This window comes from Aulostomus chinensis, chromosome 10 (assembly GCF_037954235.1).
Source record: "Aulostomus chinensis isolate RoL2024-O1b breed Wild chromosome 10, RoL_Achi_v1.0, whole genome shotgun sequence".
Taxonomy (NCBI): domain Eukaryota; kingdom Metazoa; phylum Chordata; class Actinopteri; order Syngnathiformes; family Aulostomidae; genus Aulostomus; species Aulostomus chinensis.
Window position 1 is genome coordinate 14,269,344 of NC_141329.1, and position 23,034 is coordinate 14,292,377.

At 41.8% G+C, this 23,034-nt stretch overlaps 2 protein-coding genes across 4 annotated transcripts in view; one reads left to right on the forward strand and one right to left on the reverse strand.

Moving 5' to 3' along the window:
• nf1a (neurofibromin 1a) overlaps nt 1–23,034 on the forward strand; it is a 100,972-nt gene that overhangs the window by 76,803 nt on the left and 1,135 nt on the right. For all 3 annotated transcript variants that reach the window (XM_086216121.1, XM_086216123.1, XM_086216122.1), the window contains 21 exons: nt 3,493–3,925; nt 4,032–4,372; nt 5,003–5,205; nt 6,487–6,680; nt 7,349–7,489; nt 10,563–10,842; nt 10,922–11,136; nt 11,333–11,394; nt 11,605–11,746; nt 11,905–12,006; nt 12,548–12,688; nt 16,519–16,645; nt 17,671–17,802; nt 17,883–18,018; nt 18,731–18,891; nt 19,004–19,126; nt 19,209–19,327; nt 19,735–19,835; nt 22,146–22,288; nt 22,460–22,506; nt 22,704–22,920. In XM_086216121.1, coding sequence (XP_086072247.1) covers nt 3,493–3,925; nt 4,032–4,372; nt 5,003–5,205; nt 6,487–6,680; nt 7,349–7,489; nt 10,563–10,842; nt 10,922–11,136; nt 11,333–11,394; nt 11,605–11,746; nt 11,905–12,006; nt 12,548–12,688; nt 16,519–16,645; nt 17,671–17,802; nt 17,883–18,018; nt 18,731–18,891; nt 19,004–19,126; nt 19,209–19,327; nt 19,735–19,835; nt 22,146–22,288; nt 22,460–22,506; nt 22,704–22,920 — 3,560 coding nt within the window. The remainder of the gene's footprint in view (nt 1–3,492; nt 3,926–4,031; nt 4,373–5,002; nt 5,206–6,486; nt 6,681–7,348; nt 7,490–10,562; nt 10,843–10,921; nt 11,137–11,332; nt 11,395–11,604; nt 11,747–11,904; nt 12,007–12,547; nt 12,689–16,518; nt 16,646–17,670; nt 17,803–17,882; nt 18,019–18,730; nt 18,892–19,003; nt 19,127–19,208; nt 19,328–19,734; nt 19,836–22,145; nt 22,289–22,459; nt 22,507–22,703; nt 22,921–23,034) is intronic.
• LOC147254478 (uncharacterized) lies at nt 1,403–7,939 on the reverse strand. Its single transcript, XM_086216125.1, has 3 exons — nt 7,779–7,939; nt 3,198–3,339; nt 1,403–2,994 (listed from the first exon to the last, which is right to left on the reverse strand). Exon 3 carries the CDS (start codon nt 2,986–2,988, stop codon nt 2,335–2,337), a length of 654 nt encoding a protein of 217 aa, XP_086072251.1. The 5' UTR covers nt 2,989–2,994; nt 3,198–3,339; nt 7,779–7,939; the 3' UTR covers nt 1,403–2,334.

Sequence of the window (23,034 nt, forward strand, 5' to 3'; positions counted from 1 at the left end):
AAAACAAAAAATTCCTTTTAAGTTAATAACTTGTCTCTCCAGTGCTGTGTCACAGGCAGCTGAACTGTTCCAGTTTTCTTGAGGACATTTTGCCTCTAATCCAAGAGGCGTCTTCTATTCTAATCTGGTGAAGAGTTGCTGCTGTTAAGACTCTGAGTGGGTGTGACCTAGTTATTACCTGGTTGAGCTCCAGTGACAAGCTTTTGCTAGCAAGCAGTTCACCATTAATGACACAATAAGTGGCATGACTTCAGAGTGCATGGCAGCCAGTTTTACATGTGTTTTTGAGGCCTAGCTCTACACAGTCAAAGACCCGATAACAAAGTGAGCCCTGTTGGTTGGTAACCCCTGCACTAGCACACACAGTTTAACTGTCGTGTCTATGGGAGCAGATCTCAAATGGATAATAATGCATTGACATTGAGAAGGAAACAAGTTTCAGCTTGAGATTAAATGTATTTCTATTATTATTATTATTTATTGCTCAAAAGAAGAAAAAGAGACTGCACAAGAGTCCCAAACCTCAGATCTGAGTCAAGTATCAAATCTTTTAAGGTCAAGGCTTCAATCAAATCAAGTCACTGCATGGTGTAGCGTCAGTGCAATCTAAGGCCAAGTCAAAAGTTGTGTCCCAATCTCTGCCCAATGGGGATTAATTGGGATTTCATTTCATCAGATCCACTACATTCAGAAGTAAATTAAACCATACATTCAGGCACAGCGATTATTTGAATTTCAGTTAAAATTGTGGTGCTGCAATAGTTTCCTGTCCCTATTCAGTCTGACATTAACGTACATGATGTTCTTTGGGGGAAAAAAAGGCATAATTGCATTTCAGTGTCAGTTAAAATGATCATGATTAGGATTTTTGCCATATTTAAGAAGCCCCTCCTGGCCACACTGAAGGACCGCCTACTCAACCACTGTTCACTGTGGAAGCAGAGGTATTTACACATTTGGTCCTCAACGACCGATTTGATGTATGAAAATTTCAAAAACTCCTAGAGAGAAGTTATGATTCTATCAAACATCTATAGCAGTTGTGTTGTGCTGTGTTCTGAGTTGCCCATCAACTTGTTGCCAACTACATTTCATACTGGAATAATATATGCTACTTAATGAATAATGGATATGCCATCACTGGGAAAATGTTGATTTAGTTACAGCTAATTTTAATTGGGATCATATCAGATCAGCTCACTTTGGAATAAATAAGTAGTTGTCAGCAAATATCTCATTGTGAGTGTTGTGATGAGGCTTGCAAAACTACTGCCTCCAACCCTGAACGATACAGCTAAAAATGACTCTCACTCATCATTTTTAAAGCTATGATCCATTGATCCTAGCTACTCTCTAAAGGAAACTGGTCAGAATTCTAGATACTGATTCTAAACACAGACACTGCAAGAATCCATTCATTTATTACATGTCATATGAACAGGCTCCCTTACACAAGAATCATGAAATCAGAGTTACATTGGAAATTCTGCAGTATAGATGATAGATGGACAACGCAACTCACTAAAGCATGCACATGTTGATGGAGCAAGCACGATCGTCATCATTCCAACGCAGGTTTGGTAGTAGCTTAGACTGGAGGTTGATATTTTGCTTACTTGAAACATGTATTTAGTTGTTGGCCTTCTTTTTAGTGCGCCAAATCAGGCAGTCTCACAATCCACACCCAGTTTGTTTAAAAAGTGCATAATAAATATAGCATACCGTGTTAGAAGATTAAAAGTTAAACTTTTGAAAAATAAAAATGTACCCCTCACTCTTTTTTAGAATAGACTGTTGTCGGTCTGACATGAGGTTGGCCAAGAAGACATCTGAGCTTTGTTAAGCAGTAAGGGTTGTCATCACAGAAAAAAACAGACGTGTTCATTGTTCCAACTAAGTTTTTTTTTTTTAATTCTCAAATTATTTATGTATGTCTAAATGGCTATGGAATTGTGCACAATTTTGGACACATGTAGATGACATGTTGTAAATTTAGCCTGTTTTACTTGTACAGCTGTTGAGTTCAAACACTTAACCCCTGAGAACATTTCCTTCTCTTGAAAATACAATTTTCTCACAACAAGAAGGTAATTTCTCTCAAATTTCAAGGTCAGAAAACACATTTCAGATATTAGCCCTGAATTAAGGAATTGTATTGTAAAAATTTAAAACAGGCAGCCCTATTTTACTGAGGTTTTATTTTAATTGCACAAGGAAAGATAAACTGGAAAGAAACATGTCTCATGAAATGGCCACACACCAGCTGATCTGGGTGTTTGTGGTCATCCCAAAGAAGTACCTGGGGGTGGAGGTTACCAAGGTTTGGTGACCACCTCACACAACTAGAGGCATGTTCTCTAGATCCCTGGGAACCTCCTGGCAGGAGTCCCGTGAGCTGGAGCTCTGCATACGACTGTCCTTCTCCTTGGGATCCAAAGCAATTGCCAAAGCCCCTTCCTCATGTTCTGCCCCAGCCATCTCTTCTGCCTCTTGTATGTCAGCCTGTTGCTTTTCCTCCATCTTGCTGTCTGCTTTCACTTCCTCCAGCATGACACTGATGTCACAAAGCCCAACAAGTCCTCCAACCTCAGGCTGGTCAGTGTCCCAGTCGCCTGAACTCCTCACCAGACACATGTTGGAGCGGGAACTGCGTGGAACATAAACCTGGCGCTGAATGTGTCTGATCTGGCATGCTAATACCGCGATAGCAACCAGTAGGCACAAAATCAGCCCCCCTGCTGAACTTAAAGCAATCAGACCTATCTCAGTGTCAATAAAGCAGTCGAGTCTAATACCATTGTTGACTGTAGAGTTTGCGTGGTTATTTGTTGTTGTAAGGTTTGGCTCCATAGAAGGGACTGAACTTAAATTGTCTGCTTTTAATGAAAACCCCTGCATGGGTGAAAGGTCTTGGTCTTTATCAGTAGTACAGAAGGCTAAGTGGTTGAGCAGGAGAACCAGCCAGAGAGATGCTCCAGTGCCTTCCATAGTGCTCTGAATTTGAGAGAAAAAAATTATCTGCAACAAAAAGTACTTGTAGCCTAAATGAGGCAACCAAGTTATGACATTACAAAGAATTTTTGATTTGGAACTTTAAACTATAGTCTTGTGCATTAGCATATTATATAAGATGTGAAATGATTGAAAGAATGAGGCTGCATGATTTTGAATGGACAATACTTACAAATAGTACTTACGAGTAGTCTCTTGTGGAGGACTTTGTTGAGGGGTAGATTGAAACACTTTCTGCCGACGTAGTCTTGAGAAGCTGTGAATTCACTTCCTGGCCTGATCCCTTGGTCTTTATCTGGTCTGGTTAGTTCAGGTACTCTGTTTTTGCTACCATAGGTATTACCAGAATAGAGGGACAGAAAATAAGTTTCTGATGAAACGTTCTTTTTATTTTCACATTTGTGTGCACTGAAACAAAGTGGGCAAGCACAAACATATCATTACTGTGACCTTAAATCATTTTGATTTCCCTTTCTTTAGATTCAAAACTGGACAAATAAACGGAGACCTGCTAATCTACCATGTACTCCTCACCTTGAAGCCCTACTATGCCAAGCCTTACGAGATTGTGGTGGACTTAACACATGTAGGACCCAGTAATCGCTTCAAGACTGACTTTCTGTCCAAGTGGTTTGTGGTCTTTCCTGGCTTTGCCTATGAAAATGTAGCGGCTGTCTATGTCTACAACTGCAACACTTGGGTGAGAGAGTACACCAAGTACCATGAGCGGCTTCTGACTGGCTTGAAGGGCAGCAAGCGACTTCAGTTCATTGACTCTCCTGCTAAGCTGGCCGACTACATTGAACCTGACCAACAGAAGCTTCCTGCGGCCACTTTGACCCTGGAGGAAGACCTTAAAGTGTTCCACAATGCCCTCAAGTTGGCCCATAAAGACACCAAGGTCTCAATAAAGGTAAGGTTCCCCCATAATTTCTATAATTAAAAACCCCAGACTGCTTGGACTTTAAGAAGCATTCATATTAGCCTTGGCTATTCTGAAATATTTTCCTGCCTATTAGGTTGGCTCCACAGCAGTGCAGGTGACCTCAGCTGAGCGAACTCGTGTTCTTGGCCAGCCTGTCTTCCTAAACGACGTCTACTACGCTTCAGAGATTGAAGAGATTTGCCTGGTAGATGAAAGCCAGTTCACCCTCACAATGGCAAACCAGGGCACACCGCTTACATTTATGCACCAGGAGTGTGACGCCATCGTCCAGTCCATCATCCATATCCGGACACGCTGGGAGTTATCTCAGCCTGACTCCATCCCCCAGCACACCAAGATCCGACCAAAAGATGTTCCTGGCACTCTTCTGAATATTGCTTTGCTCAACCTCGGTAGTTCTGACCCCAGCCTCAGGTAAGTTTTGCAGGTTAAGTTCTCCTACGCTATAGTACGTTCATTAGGTAGAGATGTTCACCTTACCTAGTACTGTGAAAAATTAAGGGTTACAGTCGTCTGAAACAACTTGCCACATAACAGAGTAAAAACAAAACAAGCAGAACTCTCATGAGTCATCTGTCACCCAACATCTCTTGCTCGCTCTTGCTTTCTGTATTTGAAAATTTAATTCTAACTAATAAGTACACAAGCAATGAGTGAGTGACTTCAATGGGGGGAAATGTTACCCGGCAGATACCATATTTTCTTTGACAGTGCAGCGATAAGAAGGATTCTCATGTTTATGCACATCAAAGTGATAAATGACAGGCTCAGGCTGGAATTTTATGCCCTTGCAGAGCAATATTATGCAGAGCGTGTGTGTGTGTGTGTGTGTGTGTGTGTGTGTGTGTGTGTGTGTGTGTGTGTGTGTGTGTGTGTGTGTGTGTCATGTCATGATGTACATACACACGTTTGTTTGGAGACACCTTCTCATTCAGTGTTTTCTATATTTTTAGTACCTTCTACATTGTATGTATATATATAGATAGATAGATAGATAGATATATGAACCTCACCTAACCCTAACCCTTTTCATTCCCCACACAGATCAGCAGCTTACAATCTGTTGTGTGCTTTGACCTGCACCTTCAACCTAAAGATAGAGGGACAACTGCTGGAGACATCTGGCCTCTGCATCCCTGCAAATAACACCCTATTCATAGTGTCCATCAGCAAGACTTTGGCTGCCAATGAGCCACACCTCACACTAGAGTTTTTGGAGGAGTGCATCTCTGGCTTCAGCAAGTCCAGTAAGTCCCCTTAACACAGCTGCTGATGTACCAACATACTCAAATGCTTGATAGGGTTTCCTCTACTCTTAGAGCCCCCAGTATCCAATGCAAGGGGCTGGACTACTGTTATAGATTCCTCTCAGTGACATGCATGAGTTGTGCTGACAGGAGTCTTCTTGCAAAGGGCTACACCCAGACGTGCAATATAGTAAATATGGAATGAATATATATGGCCCTATTACCGACAAAGGCCCTTTAAACATTGTAGAACACGAGAAATAAAATGGCTGATTTAGGCCAGGATTATGTTTTGTGTGGTCCACGTTTTGTAGCCACAGTCCATTCCTGAGAATAGTTACCTGTGTGGAGACATTTGACCAAACAGAAACTTTGATAAGGAGCTAAACATTTTTGGGTTGGCATCATTGCTTATCCTGTCTTCTAAGTTAACCAATAATATATCATTGTTATTGTTTTTTCCCCATGCTTAACTACAAAAAATGAAGAACTTAAGATGGAAATAATAATGGCCTGATATAGAGAGTTGAAACACTATACAAACATAACGTTGCAACTTTAACTAGTAGCCTTCACTGTGGTGAAGATCATGCTGCTCCGCACATACAGTTTTCTCCAACTGACAAGAGTAAAAAGAGCATCAAAAAGCTAGTGAAATTGTCAGAATGAAAGAAAGTAATCATAACTGTATCTTCATTCGTTTTTATTCACCTAAAATGGTGAATCAATAGGCCTAATTCATGAGGACGCATTGACCCTCTTTACAAGCAGGAAGCAATGCCTGTTGGTAATTTATAACTCCTTGCTCCTGACATCTATTTTGTACCTCTGGTAACATCAGTGTCCTGGCAAACCTGGAGGATTGACTCAAAAAAAAAAAAAAGTCCAAATGTGTGTTAGAGCAAATTTGTGCACAAGAACATCTCCTGAAGGAGTTTATGTAATTGTTAGTTTTGAAAGAGGGGTTGCAATCTACTATTTCACCACTAGATGTCACTGGCATCCTTAATATAAATGTAAGGCATGCTCTCTGCAGGAAGCAGCAATGAACTGAGCTCACTGAAAGAAAATAAGAGTTCGCATGACTTATGAGATTAATTGTGTTTCCAATATATTTGATTTATGGAACGAGAAGCTCACCCATCATATTTTGCAACACTGCGCTTATAAAGTAATTTGTTAGTGTCAGCTACGCAGAGTTCCAATTGTAAAAATGCCGTTAGTACGCTTTGCTGGCCTAAGTTAACCAAGCTTTGTGTTTGTAAATGTTCTGTGTTGCAGGTATTGAGCTGAAGCATCTCTGTCTGGAGTACATGACACCCTGGCTGCTCAACCTGGTTCGCTTTTGTAAGCACAATGATGATGCCAAGCGCCAGCGAGTCACTGCCATTCTGGACAAGCTCATCACTATGACAATTAATGAAAAACAGATGTATCCTTCAATTCAGGCCAAGATCTGGGGCAGTTTGGGCCAGGTAAGTCCACCACACAGAGTCTTCAACAATCACCTGATGCGGGTGATATCACTGGCTTTTTTTACATGGACGGCAATATTCTGATGTTATTATGATGAAGATGATACACTTATTAACACTCAACTACTCTACTAACACTCTAACAGCATTTTCTAATCATTTTACCTGCATGTGATGATAAACAGAGTGAACATTGGTCAAATTCAGACATGAATATTAATGAGATGAAGACAAGAACATTAGTCAGAGAAAGACATTAATTGTTCTGATCTTAGTTCCATTATTGAACTGCAATGCAGTTATGCATAACCCTAAATCACACTATTATGTCTGACTGGAGCTGTCATGGCATTTTTGCATAAGCATACACCAGTCAAATTGTTTTATGACACATGGCTCAGTGGATTTTACCAACTCTTTTTTTATGCTCACAGTTTTCCATTATTATCAAGGCCACACTAAGAATGTACCAACATGCGAGAAATGGTTTTAAGTCAAATAAGAAACTTACGTAAATACCTTAATTGAAACTGTCTTATTTGGAATCAGGTCATTGGTCATGTTACTGCCGTCCATGTAAACATAGTAATCGTTAACGTTTTTGTATTGGTGAAGTGTCCCTCAAGTCTTGATTGTTGACAAGTGTTGACACCGTCACATGTCCCCAGATAACAGACCTGTTGGATGTGGTGTTGGACAGCTTTATTAAGACCAGTGCCACAGGAGGGCTTGGCTCCATCAAGGCAGAGGTCATGGCTGATACTGCAGTGGCTCTGGCTTCAGGAAATGTCAAACTGGTCTCCAGTAAGGTGAGACTATCCTCTAACAGCTAGTACCAGTACTCATGGACAAGGTTAATGGCAATGTTAACTCCACAAGTTACAGTAAAGGCTTACAGGTTTGCATATCAACCACTTTAGTCTGACTAGCCATTTCTAGCGAGATACAATTAACAGATCTTATTGACTCATATCATATTCTGTTTAAAGCCTATAAAAAGTACATTTAATTGTTACACATAAATCTGAATGTTATAATCAGTGACATTAACACCAACCAAGTGTATCACAGCATTTTTTGTTAGAATGAAATACTTACAAATTTGATGAAAGGGATCCGAAGCAGTAAAGCGCTGCTTACTTAAAGGATCCAAAGCAACTCATTTGCTCGCTTATCCATTATCTGTAAACTGTGTATCCAAACTCAGCCTGCTAGTCAGACAAACAAACACATCATACACAGACACACACAATAGAAAAGCCAGGCCCTGGCTCCAATTATAGGAGACACCAGCACTTTACTGAATAGTGACTATTGTGAAGACTCTTCCATAAGAAGAACCAGTCAGTGATGAAATGCAGATCACATCCATGATTGTCTGTGTTTTAACCAAAGTGTCACACTGGAGTTAACAGTATAATAGTTTCCCCTGTACTCAGCTGTTTAACCATACATGAGTGCACTGTATATGCTGGGGTTGTACATGGTGTTGCTGTTTGAAGTCATGTTAGGACAGCATTCTGAGCACAATAGAGCTTTGTCTCCATCTTGAACTCCTTGTCACCCAGCACTTGAATAAATGCTCCTGCTCAGTCATGTGTATCAGCTCCTTAAAAAAAATAATGTTCATGTTTCGCTAAAGTTGTCTTCATCAGTAAAGCTAACGTTACAGTTTATACATCTATAACTATGTGAGGGTCAGTGCGATGGAATTTAGATGATGCACAAAGAAGGTCTATGTGGATGTCTGCATACCAGGCAGCAATGACTGCACAAGGGCTCAGAAATGTATTTGCTAGTGATCAAATATGTATTGTATACACTGAATATGATCTAAACCTACAAGCATGAATTAATTATTAGAGAAGCTGCCCAGTATTTATTTCTACCAGCAGCTTACTGTTGAAATATTCAGCGGTAGATATTGTCACGTTTGATCACAGTGGATCATTAGGCATGAGTTTTTTGTATCCAACCGTTCTGGTTCACCATCACGATGCTTTAAAGTGGGTACTGGAGAGACATATTGTGCTCATTTAAAGTGACAAGCAGTGCAGTTGTTCCTGTTCAACACTGATCTGCTGTGCACATCGCCTGAAACAGTGATCACAATAAGCCACCAGGTTTAGGCTACAGACAGAATCAAGTTTAAGCTTAGTGCTCTACCCATAGAGAGCTATATGGTTTCACCAAATCTACAGTTCTTATTAGGTCCTATTAGCAAGGCAAATAGGCTTTTTGATCATGCTCAAAAACTTCATTTACCACTCACCATTAAGCCTCTTTAGTGGTAGCCAATAAAGGGCTGTGTAACTTTGCAAGCAGCCTGTCACTGCTAGTCACTGTATCCTGAATAAAGAGAAACACTTATTCGATAGATTAGACCAGGGATTCCCAAAGTGTGCTGCATGCACCCCTGGGGGTGCACGAGCTGCCACTAGGGGGTGCACAAGATTTAAAAAAATGTGATGGCCGTTTGGACTGTTTTTTAAGTGGTATTTTTTCACACAATAAGGATGTGTAAATAAATATTTCCTTTGTAAAATATAAAATCAAAAGCTGACATATTAATTAGTAAATAAATGCAGGCTATTCAAAATGCACCTCATCTTAAGATGAAGTGTAGAAGAAGTTATCTTCTATGCACTGTATCTGGCATTGTTGCGTTTTTTTTCCTGAAGGTATGGGGAATTGGGGGTGCGTCAACCCAGTGGGGATATAGAAGGGCGTCCGTGACCAAAGAAGTTTGGGAACCGCTGGATTAGACCACACAAAATGTTTTGTTTTGTTTTTTTCATGATGATTGAGCAAGATTAGGCAATCTTGGTCTCATAAACTCTTGCTATGTCTGGCAAAACTACAAGCACCATCATTGTGAAATTCCCTAAGGGATCAAGAAAATGTGATCTTTAATCTTAAAGTGTGCCATACTGAGCATCCCTTGCAAAAGGCAGCAGAAGTGGCGGTGTGCTGCTGTTGATGACCTTGAGTTGTCAGTTGTAGAACCTTATTGGGATGTGATGGCTGAGCATAGCTTAGCTAACCAGCTATTCAAGGGGTTGATGAATTGTCTGTAATTTCTTCCTAACAATTATCCTTAAATGTCAAAGGCCTCTGCTCAACAAACCTGTCTGTTCTGTGGCCTCCAATGACAGTAGCTATATTACTGCACCTCTGTGCGCCAGTGAGCACCCTATTGGTAAACATCAAGCAACACATCACCTCCACATTGAAAGAATTGTGCTAGAACTTTTTTTTTTTTTTCAAAGCATGCAAAAGCATTTCTGTCTTGTGGCTTCCCAGGTGCCTCATTGCTGGTCTGAAATTTATGTCATTCTATATGAGATAAAATTGTCCATTTGTCAGCATCGACGGTAAAAATAGCGGCATGACGATAGATGTGTGTTTGACTCAACAGAACTGGTTCAAAATCGAACTGAATGAATGAATGCCTAGTCCTGGCTAACACCCTGCCAGCTAGGACTGAGTGGTATACTGGTTTATATTGTTGAAAAATAATGGGCTTGTTCCCAAGAGACCACCCGTAACTGCTGTTTGGTGTTTTATAGGTTCAAAAAAATCTGATGCTGATGAAAAGTTGTTGTCAGCAGTCAAAACAAGAGAAACTTAACTCCACCACTTCAATATAAAACATGCAAACAATGACTTACACTTGCCAACACGCTAACCAATAAAGACTTGATGGTGACATTGGGATGTAATATTGTGCTTAACTTAGCTGGGGTTATGAAAAAGGTGGATTCACAGGTAAAGATGTGAATTCTGGCCTCTTTGTTGCCAGGTAGGAGTGTTGCTATAACATCATTAAATTAATTTGACTGTGATGATACACTTTGTCTCTTCCTTGCTGTTCTGTGGCAGGTTATCGGCCGCATGTGTAAGATCATAGACAAGACCTGCTTGTCACCCACACCCACTCTTGAGCAGCACCTGATGTGGGATGACATTGCCATCTTGGCTCGCTATATGCTCATGCTTTCTTTCAACAACTCCCTGGATGTCGCAGCCCATCTTCCCTACCTGTTTCATGTTGTGACCCTGCTGGTTGCCACTGGACCGCTGTCCTTAAGGGCCTCTACCCATGGTTTGGTTATCAACATTATCCACTCCCTCTGCACTTGCTCGCAGCTCAACTTCAGTGGTGAGAACTTAATTAAGCTGTTTAAGTAATCCTCATAATGAAGAACACTTTCATTAACTTTTGTGTTCCATGATTTCAGAGGAGACCAAGCAGGTTTTGAGGTTGAGCTTGACGGAATTCTCCCTGCCAAAGTTCTACCTGCTGTTTGGCATCAGCAAAGTCAAGTCAGCAGCCGTCATTGCCTTCCGCTCGAGCTACAGAGACCGCTCCTTCTCCCCGGGGTCTTATGAGAGGGAGACCTTTGCCCTGTCCTCCCTGGAGACTGTCACTGAGGCCTTACTGGAGATCATGGAGGTTGGCTGTCACTCCCTCCCACATTCTTTTCATACAGTAAAGCCCACAGAGACAAACTGGCATTGGGAGAATGTGCCTCAAACTACCTGAAAGGAAGGAAAATAGAATTGCATTTGTCCACACTAGATTTGTTTATGTGTACATACATAACCATTTGATTCAGCATCCTGTTTGCAATGTGTGTGTTTTTCCTCAGGCTTGTATGAGGGATATACCATCTTGCAAGTGGCTAGACCAGTGGACAGAACTCGCACAGAAGTAGGAAACCCCTTCTCCCTATTTTTAATGCAACCAGGCTAAGTATTTTAAAATGCAACGGCGTGTGTGTGTGTGTGTGTGTGTGTGTGTGTGTGTGTGTGTGTGTGTGTGTGTGTGTGTGTGTGTGTGTGTGTGTGTGTGTGTGTGTGTGTGTGTGTGTGTGTGTGTGTGTGTGTGTGTGTGCGCGCGCGTGTGTGCGTGCGTGAAAAGGTTTGCATTCCAATACAACCCTTCCCTCCAGCCAAGAGCATTGGTGGTTTTCGGCTGCATCAGTAAGAGGGTGAGTCACAGCCAGATCAAGCAGATCATCCGAATCCTCAGCAAGGCCAGCCCTCTGCTCAGCATTGACAGGGTGAGGGTGCACACACTTCTGACATCACTTGACCTACACGACCTTTGAAAATTACACTACATTTGTAAATACTGAATTTCACCTTGAGATCTGTATTCAAATCTGAAATTCTCAATCAGTGTTTGAGTCTCCTTCTTCCTTCCATCTCTCTATTTTAGGGTCTTGAGAGCTGTCTGAAGGGTCCTGATAATTACAATAGCCAAGTATTAATTGAAGCCACTGTCATTGCCCTGACCAAGCTGCAGCCTCTGCTCAGCAAGGTAAGCTGTCTTTGCCCTCTTTCATAAATGCTTACTAGTTTGCCATTTCAACCTTCCCTCAGTCATTAGTTTAGGGTGGTTGTCTGTGCCCATTTCATGAATGAACTGAGTTTTGAAGCTTTGTTATTTGAATTGTTTCAGTATTTAGTAATTATGTCTGCTGACAGTGTTTGGTATAATAAAGGGGCCTTTTATTTCAGCTCCAACAGGACCTGACCCTTTCGTGCATTGTTCCCTTGAAACTAGATCCAAGTTAAGCAATTAACGACTGACCCAAAACCAACTGCAATTCAGTTTTTGATATTAAACCCAAGCGCTAAAACGTTTTGTCCAAAACCACCTGAGCCAGAAGAGCATTTAGTCAGGGTCTGCTAGCAAACACATCAAACTAACAGTGTATCTCAGTCATTTTTTTGTTTCTTCAGCTGATTGGTCGAAACATTAAGTGAAAAGTCCCACCCAGATAGCACAAGGTCCTGTTTCTCTTAAGTTTTTTCTTGACATGAATGATCACAGCAGCTTATTGGGTGTCTGCTTACAGGAGTCGCCCATGCACAAAGCTCTGTTCTGGGTGGCAGTGGCTGTGCTGCAGCTGGATGAGGTCAACTTGTACTCTGCTGGGACTGCCCTGCTGGAGCAGAACCTCCACACACTGGACACTATGCGTGTCTTCAACGACAAGGCAAATCACACTAATGAGCACACGACATATCACTAAATGTAAAACCTCATACAAGCATGTGTTTATACACGTAGGCCTAGACAACAAAGCAAGACATCTTCATTGTACAACATTTATTGATATGCTAAGCCTGCCAGTATGGCACTCATGTGACTAGAACATCTAATATTTACCCTCAGTAATGGATGTGTTGCTCGGTTAGGAAGCAGTGGCATTTAGAGTCTTACAATATAGTACAAATCTTTTGTGGGATTTAAGCTCATGTTGTAAAGAAGTATGTCCAAGCATGTTGCTGGTGTTTTCATCTATAACGTAAATTGTCATTTTACAGACAGTCCCACCAGCAGTCTTGTCGTGTCTTAGCAAATTTAAGCAATGATATGCTAAGTTTAATTGTCTTTTGGAAGTTTTCAACTGTGCCGTGCCTGCATCAGTAAGGATCTATCCTTACTGATATCCTTATAACTGATATAATGGCCAATTAATTTTTTTTTTTACATTTTTCAGATAGAAAAAGACAAAAACTTGCTTTTGATGGCTTAAATATAGTTCCAAACACTTTGTTACGAAGATTTAAATTGAAGGGTAACACCCACTATCATCTCACTAAACATAAAGAAGTCTCTCTGACAGTGTCAACATTTATAAAGTAACATTTATTCAAGTAGAATTCATGATAAAGTTGTTATTAGTGTGCATTACATTTCACAGTGTCAAATTAAGAAGTCAGTAAGTGTATATAATAGTAGCTATAATCAGGTGATTAAACTGGCCAGCCGATTAATCGGTCGGGTCGTTAATTCATACCCTTTGAAATTTTCCACTTGTCATGTTACAACCACAAATATGAATATATTTTATTGGAATTTTTATGTGAAAGACCAACAAAGAGGCACACAATTGTGAAGAACAAAGACGATTATATATATGATTTTGAATTTTTTTCACAAAAAACTGAAAAGCTTGGTGTCCAAATGTATTCAGCCTCCCTGAGTCAATATTTTGTGGAACCGCCTTTTGCTGCAATTACAGCTGCAAGTCTTTTGAGGTGTGTCAGGTCAAGTCAATTTTATTCATACAGAGCCAAATCACAACAAAAGTTATCTCATGACACTTTACAGGTAGAGCAGGTCTAGTACCACATTCCTTCAATGAATTTACACCCAACAATTCTCCATGAGTAAGCACATCCTTCAACAGCGGCAACGAAAACCTTCCTTTTAACAGGCAGGAACGTCAAGCAGATCCAGGCTCAATGGGGACGGCCTTCTGCTTTGACCGGTTGGGGGGAAAGAGAGCAGGAGAGCCGGGCAGAGACAAGGACAGATAATGGAGGAAGACAGATATGCAGAAGGAAAGAGTGGGACAGAGATAAAGAGAGAGAAAGGGAAGAGACTGATGGACAGACGGGGACGTGAGCAGGTGGAGCTACGGGTGGCAGCTTGAGACTCTTCAGGTCTGCAGCCTCCTCCAGCAGCACCCAGGATCTGGGATGAGGGGAGCCTGAAGGCTCCGGAGAAGAAGACGAGTTGGTAAGACGTATGAGTATGATTTATGTATGACAAATACAGGAGGACAGAGAGGAAGAGAGAGAAGCCCAGTGCACCATGGGAGATCCCCCAGCAGCCTAAGCCTATAGCAGCATATCTAAGGGCCAGCCTAAGCAGCCCAACTATAAGCCTGATCAAAAAGGAAGGTCTTAAGTCTGCTCTTAAAGGTCGAGACGGTGTCTGCATCCTGGACTGAAACTGGGAGACGGTTCCACAGGAGGGGAGCCTGATAGCTGAAGGCTCTGGCTCCCATTCTACTTTTAGAAACTCTAGGAACCACCAGTAACCCTGCATCCTGGGAGCGAAGGGTTCTAGCTGGATAATAGGGGACTATGAACTCTGTCAGGTATGAAGGAGCCTGACTGTTGAGGACTTTGTATGCTAGAAGGAGAATTTTGAATTCTATTCTAAATCTGACAGGGAGCCAATGCAGAGAACCCAGTACAGGAGAGACATGGTCTCTTCTACTAGTTCTCGTCAACACGCGGGCAGCAGCATTTTGGACCAGCTGGAGAGTCTTTAGGGACCTACTGGTGCAGCCTGATAGGAGGGAATTGCAGTAATCCAGCCTGTCTCAATAAAAGTATTCAGCCACCCTGAGTCAATACTTTGTGGACCCGTGTTTTGCTGCAATTACAGCTGCAAGTCTTTTGGGGTATGTTTCTTTCAGCTTTGCACATCTAGAGAGTGAGACTGAAATTTTTGCCCATTCTTCTTTGCAAAACAGCTCAAGCTCAGTCTGATTAGATTGAGAGCATTTGTGACCAGCAGTTTTCAGATCTTGCCACAAATTCTCAATTGGATTTAGGTCTGGACTTTGACTGGGTCATTCGAACACATGAAAGGGTTTTGATTTAAACCATTGCATTGTAGCCCTGGCTTTATGTTTCGGGTCATTTTCCTGCTGGAAGGTGAACGTCTGCCCCAGTCTCAAGTCTTTTGCAGACTCCAACAGATTTTCTTCAAAGATTGCCCCTTGTTTTGCTCCATCCATCTTCCCATCAACTCTGACCATCTTCCCTGTCCCTGCTGAAGAGAAGAACTCCGGTAGCATGATGCTGCCAGTTTGAATTTTGACAGTGGGGATGGTGTGTTCAAAGTGATGTGCAGTGTTAGTTTTCCGCCTCACATCGCGTTTTGCATTTTGGCCAAAAACTTAAATTTTGGTCTCATCTGACCAGAGCACCTTTTTCCACATGTTTGCGGTGTCCCCCACATGGCTTCTGGCAAACTGCAAATGGGACTTCTTATTGTTTTTTTTAACAATGGCTGTCTTCTTGCCACTCTTCTATAAAGGCCAGATTTTTGCAGTGCACAACCAATAGTTGATAGGTACCCCACCTGAGCTGTGTATCTCTGCAGTTCGTCCAAAGTCACCATGGGCCTCTTGGCTGCATCTCTGATCAATGCTCTCCTTCTTCAGCTTATAAGTTCAGGTGGACGGCTGTGTCTTGGCAGGTTTGCAGTTGTGCCATACGCTTTCCATTTCTAGCTGATGGACTGAACAGTGCTCAATGAGATGTTCAATGCTTGGGAAATCTTTTTATAGCCTAACCCTGCTGTAACCTTCTCCACAACTTTATTCCTGACCTGTTTGGTGTGTTCTTTGGACTTTATGATGCTGTTTTTGTGCTGAGATTAGACTACTTACAGGTGGGCTCTATTTAGTCATTGGGTCTACATTCGATCATTCAGCAACCATCAGGCAACTTCTGAAGGCAATTGGTTGCATTCAGAGAAAAGGGGGCTGAATACTTTTGCACACCGCACCGCAGTTTTTGATTTGTAGAAAAAAAATTAAAATCATGTATGATTTTCTTTCTTCTTCACAATTGTGTGCCACCTCATGTTGGTCTTTCACATAAAATTCCAATAAAATACATTTATGTTTGAAGTCAAAACAGGACAAAATGTGGAAAAGTTCAAGGGGTATGAATACTTTTGGAAGCCACTGTAGGAAGGGAGGAACAGGTAAGGCGAGTGCAGAAGGGAGAGATGTCAAAGGAAATGGTTTGGAGAAAAGAGAAAGGGTTTGAATTAAGAGGATAAGTGGTAGCTTGGTGGACTTGATAAGGCTGAGGGCCTCCACAAGGGAGAGATGAAAGGAGGAATGCTGGGCAGGAATAAGAGTAACCCTATGTATGCACATTTATTCCCATCTCATTCAACACTTCTAGAAGAGCTGCCTCTGTGGCCATATGTCAAATTAACAGCAAAACACAACAGCCTTCTCATCTAACAAGTCTCTATTTGTAATCAAACCTTTATCTTTTCCCTCAGAGCCCAGAAGAAGTGTTCATGGAGATCAGGCGTCCTCTAGAATGGCACTGTAAGCAGATGGATCATTTTGTGGGACTCAACTTCAGTGCAAACTTCAACTTTGCCCTGGTGGGCCACCTACTCAAAGGTAAAACCGTCAGAGAGAAGACAAACATCTTGATTTCAAGTTCAGCATATACAGTCAACCTTGATTCATGTACATGGAACATATGGCAAACAGTAAACTTAACAAGGTTCAAATAATACAGTATGTTTGCTGGATGGGCTTTAAATGGTTTTTACAGTCATTAACCACCAGAAAATTGCCAGGATTTTAAATGATCATTTTCAGGTCTGGAGAATTTTAGGAAATATAAATTAATCCAGAAACTTTTGGAGAAGTCGTGGAAATGAAAGTCCAATTCTTTAAATATGCTTATTTTGGATCATACCACATAGGTATGGTCTTGAGCCAATATATGTTTTGAAGCCGTTCAAACTGGACCTTATCAAAGGCTACATTTTGAAATTGATTGATAGAAAGCATTCAGTTGTTTCCTGGTGTCTGGTTTGGAGCTGCATTAAGAAATGCAGTTACAGGTACAATGAGGATAATGTCCTTATCAACCAGTGTGCATGACAAACAGCCTTCTAAGACTCGCATGTGTGGAAGTTGCTGAGAATGTATGAAATGCTGTCAACACGCTAATTCCAATCATTATTTGATCGATTTGACTGTCAGAGCTGTGTTCTGTGGCATCAGTGGCGCTCCCCTCACATGCACATTTGGAAATTGTGTTTTTGCTTTTTTTCGGGCCTGAGCCTGAACTTCAGGCGAAGACCCTATTATGTTTCATGTTTGTATTCTAATTGCAGGTTAGTTAAACATTGAAAGCCAACAAGAGAAAAATGTCTCTCAAATAGAGTGAAGAGGAAAAGTTGACGGTGAAAATAATGCACACAAAGAAGAATGGAACGATAACTATAGTATTACAGTCATCCTACCTGGCTTCATTTCTCATCTGAAATGAAGCTGTTGGTGTTTATAATATTAGATCGAAATATTAGACTGAAACATATTGTTAGTGACAAGTATAAAGACTATGTTTTGAAATGTAGAATTAAAGATGTGTATGAAGCTTGTGTGAAGTTTTTCCTCATTTGTGTGTCCAGGCTACAGACATCCATCAGCCACCACAGTTGCAAGGACAGTGAGAATCCTTCACACGCTGCTTGCTCTCATCAGCAAGCATCTGAAATGCGACAAGTTTGAGGTCAACATCCAGAGTGTGGCCTACCTGGCTGGTATGTAACACATTTAGTGTCATTCAGCATTTGTGTTTTCTTTGTTGGTAATCACGGTACCATCATGGTGTCCTGTGCAGCCCTGCTCACTGTATCTGAGGAGGTGCGAAGTCGCTGCAGCCTCAAACACAGGAAGTCACTACTTATTTCCGACCTCTCCATGGACCCTGTACCTATGGACACCTACTCCAGTCACATCACTGATCCCAGTTGCAGGTGAGCTGATGCACAAAGAGGACCACCTCAGGATCTAGCTCTCTGTCAGCTCTGTAACCTAAGGAGCACATTGCCGTTGTTTTTTTACCCTACTTCTTTCAAATGTAGACATCACTTTCTTAAGTAAACCTTAACGTCACATCTGATCAGGTGGGGTTTAGCAATTCTGTGAGTCTGTGTGTGTGTGTGTGTGTGTGTGTGTGCGCGCGCGCACGCGCAATCTTTCTGTCTCTTAAGGTGCAGTGTAAGGACATCACCATTTCTTTTCAAGAAAAATTTTATCTGAATTTGAATCACTTTATCAAAGAAAACTGTAGGAACTGCAGACATAAATGAGCTGGTGCTAGAGCGAGTGCTGAAACATTCACATTACAGTGTGAGCCAAAATGTTGATTGATGAATATTGTTCCCGCCAAATTAATAGTGTGATGTATATTCCACCCTAAACTAGAAGGGTTCATAAAAGTCTATCTCCAAGTCAAAATCTGTTTTTGTCTTCAGCTATTTGAGTAAAGTTTTAACAACCTAAAAAAAGAGTCAAAAAACAAAGACCTATTAGATCATTCCTTAATGTGTATTTTCTTTTGCAGTCCCCATAACGGGTCACTAGATGCCAGTTGATTGATCAAAATAACATTTCCTCTACATTCTCAAAATCTGATGAGTGGATTAATTTATGTCATAGTGTCTCACCTTTTTTCTCTCCTCTCAGAACTTTGCGAGAGACTCAACCGTGGACATCCCCGCAGGTTTCCGAGCGCTACCTTTCTGCCCATCACTACCCCACCGTGGGCCAGATCAGCCCACGCACACGGAAGTCAATGAGCCTGGATATGGGCCAGCCATCACAGGCCAACACCAAGAAGCTCCTGGGTAAGACCCAGCCCATAGTACACGTTGTTCTTTCCTTTGGAAGGATCTCCCTATTTTTAATATAAACATGCTAAGTATTTGAAAAGGCAAGAGTGTGTGTGTGTTTCTCCAGGTACTAGGAAAAGCTTTGATCATCTCATATCAGACTCCAAAGCACCAAAGAGACCAGAGATGGAGTCTGGCATGACCACACCTCCTAAAATGAGACGCGTTGCAGAAAATGATTACGAGATTGGTGAGCAGGGTGCGCTCCTTCCATTTTCTTCAGCATGCTTTTGTGTGCTTCATGACGTATCAGTGTCATATTACCATTTCAGAGACACAAAGAATTGGAAACTCTCACCTTCGCAAGGTGTCTGTGTCTGAGTCCAACGTTTTGCTGGATGAAGAAGTGCTGACTGACCCCAAGATCCAGGCTCTTCTCCTCACTGTGTTGGTGAGCGAGCCCCTAGGTGACACGGTGTTACACTGATTTCTAACTAAAATGCAATGCAAGTGAGCAAGCAAGCAAAAAGCAAAAAGCTTATCGCTTTTGTTGGTTTCTGTGAGGATGTCCTAGCCGGCACCATGCAACAGTGGGCACGTTCTGGGACTGCATCTGGCCTATTGTAATTGGGCGAAATTATTTGATAAATATGCATTTGGGGGGAAGAGGTCACACCCAAGGGGGGGGGGGGGGGGGGGGGGGGGTCTGCCACTACATTTGCCGCAACATTGCTCATAGTCAATCCTGACTCATGCTCCATCAGCCAAAGTTCACTTGCACAGCATCTAGTTAGGAATCTGTGTTGGCAGTGACTCTGCTCCATGCTGGTCTGCTAACAGACTGTCTGATATCTCCAGGCAACCCAAGTCAAATACACCACTGATGACTTTGACCAGCGGATTCTGTATGAATACTTGGCCGAAGCTAGTGTGGTCTTCCCAAAGGTTTTCCCTGTCGTGTAAGTAGCAGACGTACGCCTTCTCCTTTATTTGATTGTATTCTGAGTTGCCAAACTATTTCCAAATATTTTGGTCCATCAATAAATATTCTTAAGCCGGTATTCTCTGGGCTCTCTGTCGAATCAAGTCCACTTAGCCCCTGGCTACAGACTGTCCACATGACCAGTAGAATCAGTCATTTTGCAGTCATTCATGTTTCTCCTTGCTCAGTTTGTGCTACCTGTACAGGATCACTCAACAGTGACAACAGAAACAAAACAAGACACATACAAAATAAAAAGACTTTTTTTTCCTTTTACCCTGCACACACACATTTATACATGAGGTTTCATATTTCATGGCGATACCCCCACATTGCACCACTGAGCGCCACAGGAAATCATTCCTACCGGTGGCTATCAAACTGACAAACTCCTCCCTCTAAGATGCAGCCCATCCTATAGAGTTGCTTTTCTTGGTTTAATTGTGCAATACAAATACCCCTTTTGGTATAAAAATGTAAATATGTAAAAAGATACCTCCTTATATTCTTGATTCATTTTTTTTTTCTTATTATATATTGTTTTTTGTTTTTTTATACTGTGAAATGGAGCACTGCAATCCAACAATTTCCCTCAAGGGATTAATAAAGGATTTATGATTCTGATTAAGCAGGTAGGCACTAACTTGAAGAAACATTTGTCTCACACTGCACTTTCTTGGATCTTTCAGCATCAACCTCGTACTGTCATTAGAAGCTACTGATCTGCATGACTTTTTTGGAAACACCACAAGTGGGCAGTGCATTCATTCACTCATCCATCCAACTATCCATTTTCTACCGCTTATCCTGTTAAAGGTTATGGTTGCTGATGCCTTTCCCAGCTGCCTTTGGGCAAGAGGCGGGGTTCACCCTGGACAGGTCACCAGTCCGTCACAGGGCCAACACATAGAGACAAACAACCATTCACACTCACAGTCACACCTACAGTCAATTTAGAGTATCAATCAGCCTCGTCCCCTCTTGATGTCTTTGGACTGTGGGAGGAAGCTGGAGTACCAGAGAGAACCCACACAGGAACAGGGAGAACATGCAAACTCACACAGAAAGATCCTGTGATGGACTCGAACCTGGAACCTTCTTGCTGTGAGGCAACAGTGCTGACCACCCTGCCGCCCAGCAGTGCAGAAGTGGTGTACAGAAATTTTTAGAAGACGGATCTTGAACAGATTTTCATGAGTTTTGCTCAACAATATAAAGTTTCTCTAAATTTTTATTTTCTTTTTATTTAAAGGTTAGAAACATATCAACAAAGACCATTGTAGTTCCCCAAATTAATATTGAGATGGATCTAGACAAGACTGTGAGGTAAAGATGGTAAATCAAACATTTACGCTCAACATTTCTCATCGATATATTTAAATCATTCACCATCGCTGATGAACTAAAGAAAAATGAGGAAATGTTGGTTAGCATTAATAAAATCATCTTAATTTTTTTACTGAAGATATGTGTGCTCTCGCTGAGTGGTGCAGCTCTCGATAGGCAGGGGAAAGTGGCAGAAACACTGGCATGAGAAGCAACCAATGAGAATTTCCAATTTTAGATTTCTCAACAATGGCACAGATGATCATGATCACTTTGGAAGTATGATAGCTTAGCTACATTCATGTGTACTGGTGATCTGGTCCAGCCAACACTGTCGGTGTTAAAGATTGGCAAATAGCTGTTTTTGAATTATGCCACTGCTTTATTGACTCAACCATTGGAAAAATGAGGCTTGCTGGACTGGGTATAACTGAACATGTTGTGGTGTTCCACTTCCTGAGGGCTTTTTAGCTCCAGGAACTTGTGTACAGTGACACACAGCTGGAAAACACAACAATTTACAGCTTGAGGCTCATTTTTAAGTTCAAACCGGCCTGTCAGGTAGAGTCTGGTGAGAGTATTAATATGCAAATATACACATAAATGTCAGCTAGTTGGTTATTTATCTATCCATAGAATTCTTAAAATGACATGCACCCTCTGTTGTGAACAGAAGTCTTTCAAGATAGATATTGACAATTGCACCTCAGCTGAGCAGCATGAACGTCACTCCTTTGCAATTACCATGGCATAACACTTCAAAAGCTTGGAGAGCAGCCAGATGAGGATGACATTAACATTTCTTCACACTGATTTTTAGACCAGATAAAAAAAGTGTGTGTCTGTGCGTGCGTGCTTGCGCGCGTGTGTGTGCGTGTGCGTGTGTGTGTGTGTGTGTGTGTGTGTGTGTGTGTGTGTGTGTGTGTGTGTGTGTGGTGCGGTGAATGCACTCCATCCTCAGCCACAACCTGCTTGACTCCAAGATCAACACTGTGCTGTCCATGTGCCAGGACACTAACCTCCTGAACCCTGTCCACGGCATTGTCCAGAGTGTGGTGTACCATGAGGAGTCTCCCCCACAGTACCAGCCCTCCTACTTACAAAGTAATATTTAAATACCGCCATCTTTACACCCTGTCTTAACTTTCGACACCTGATACTCTAACAGGAAGTGTCAGACATAATGATGCCTTAATGAGCTTCCCAGCAGTAATGTGCTTTTGTGAGAAACTATTCTCACCCTGCTTCCTCTGTCTTTCCCTTCTCATCTTGCAGGCTTTGGCTTTAATGGACTTTGGAGGTTTGCTGGACCCTTCTCCAAGGTAGGTGAGATTATGTCTTTTCCCTGCTGCAGTGCAAGAGTAATTCAGCTTCCCTAACAATCATGAAACAGCTCTGCAAAAAGCTGGCTAATTGATGTACTCAATAATGAAATATACAAAATGGAACTTAACATGATATGATTTACAAACTATTAACTTGATTTTCCTTTGCCTCTTCTCCTCTAACACCCCTGTAGCAAACCCAGATACCTGACTACGCAGAGCTGATTGTCAAGTTTCTGGAGGCATTGATTGACAGCTATCTTCCAACAGCTGATGAGGAGCGAGGGGAAGAGCAGCTGCGGACACCCACCTCTCCCTATCCCCCCACTAGTCAGAGTCAGCTCAGCATCACAGCCAACCTCAACCTATCCAACTCCATGACCTCACTGGCCACCTCACAGCACTCGCCAGGTCTCTGAACAAACACACACAATTTTATTTCTTTTGAAAATGTGAAGAGAGAGTGCACTCTACTCTGGTTTTTAATTAATTTTATTTTATTTAATTTTTTGTGTCTTGGCCAGA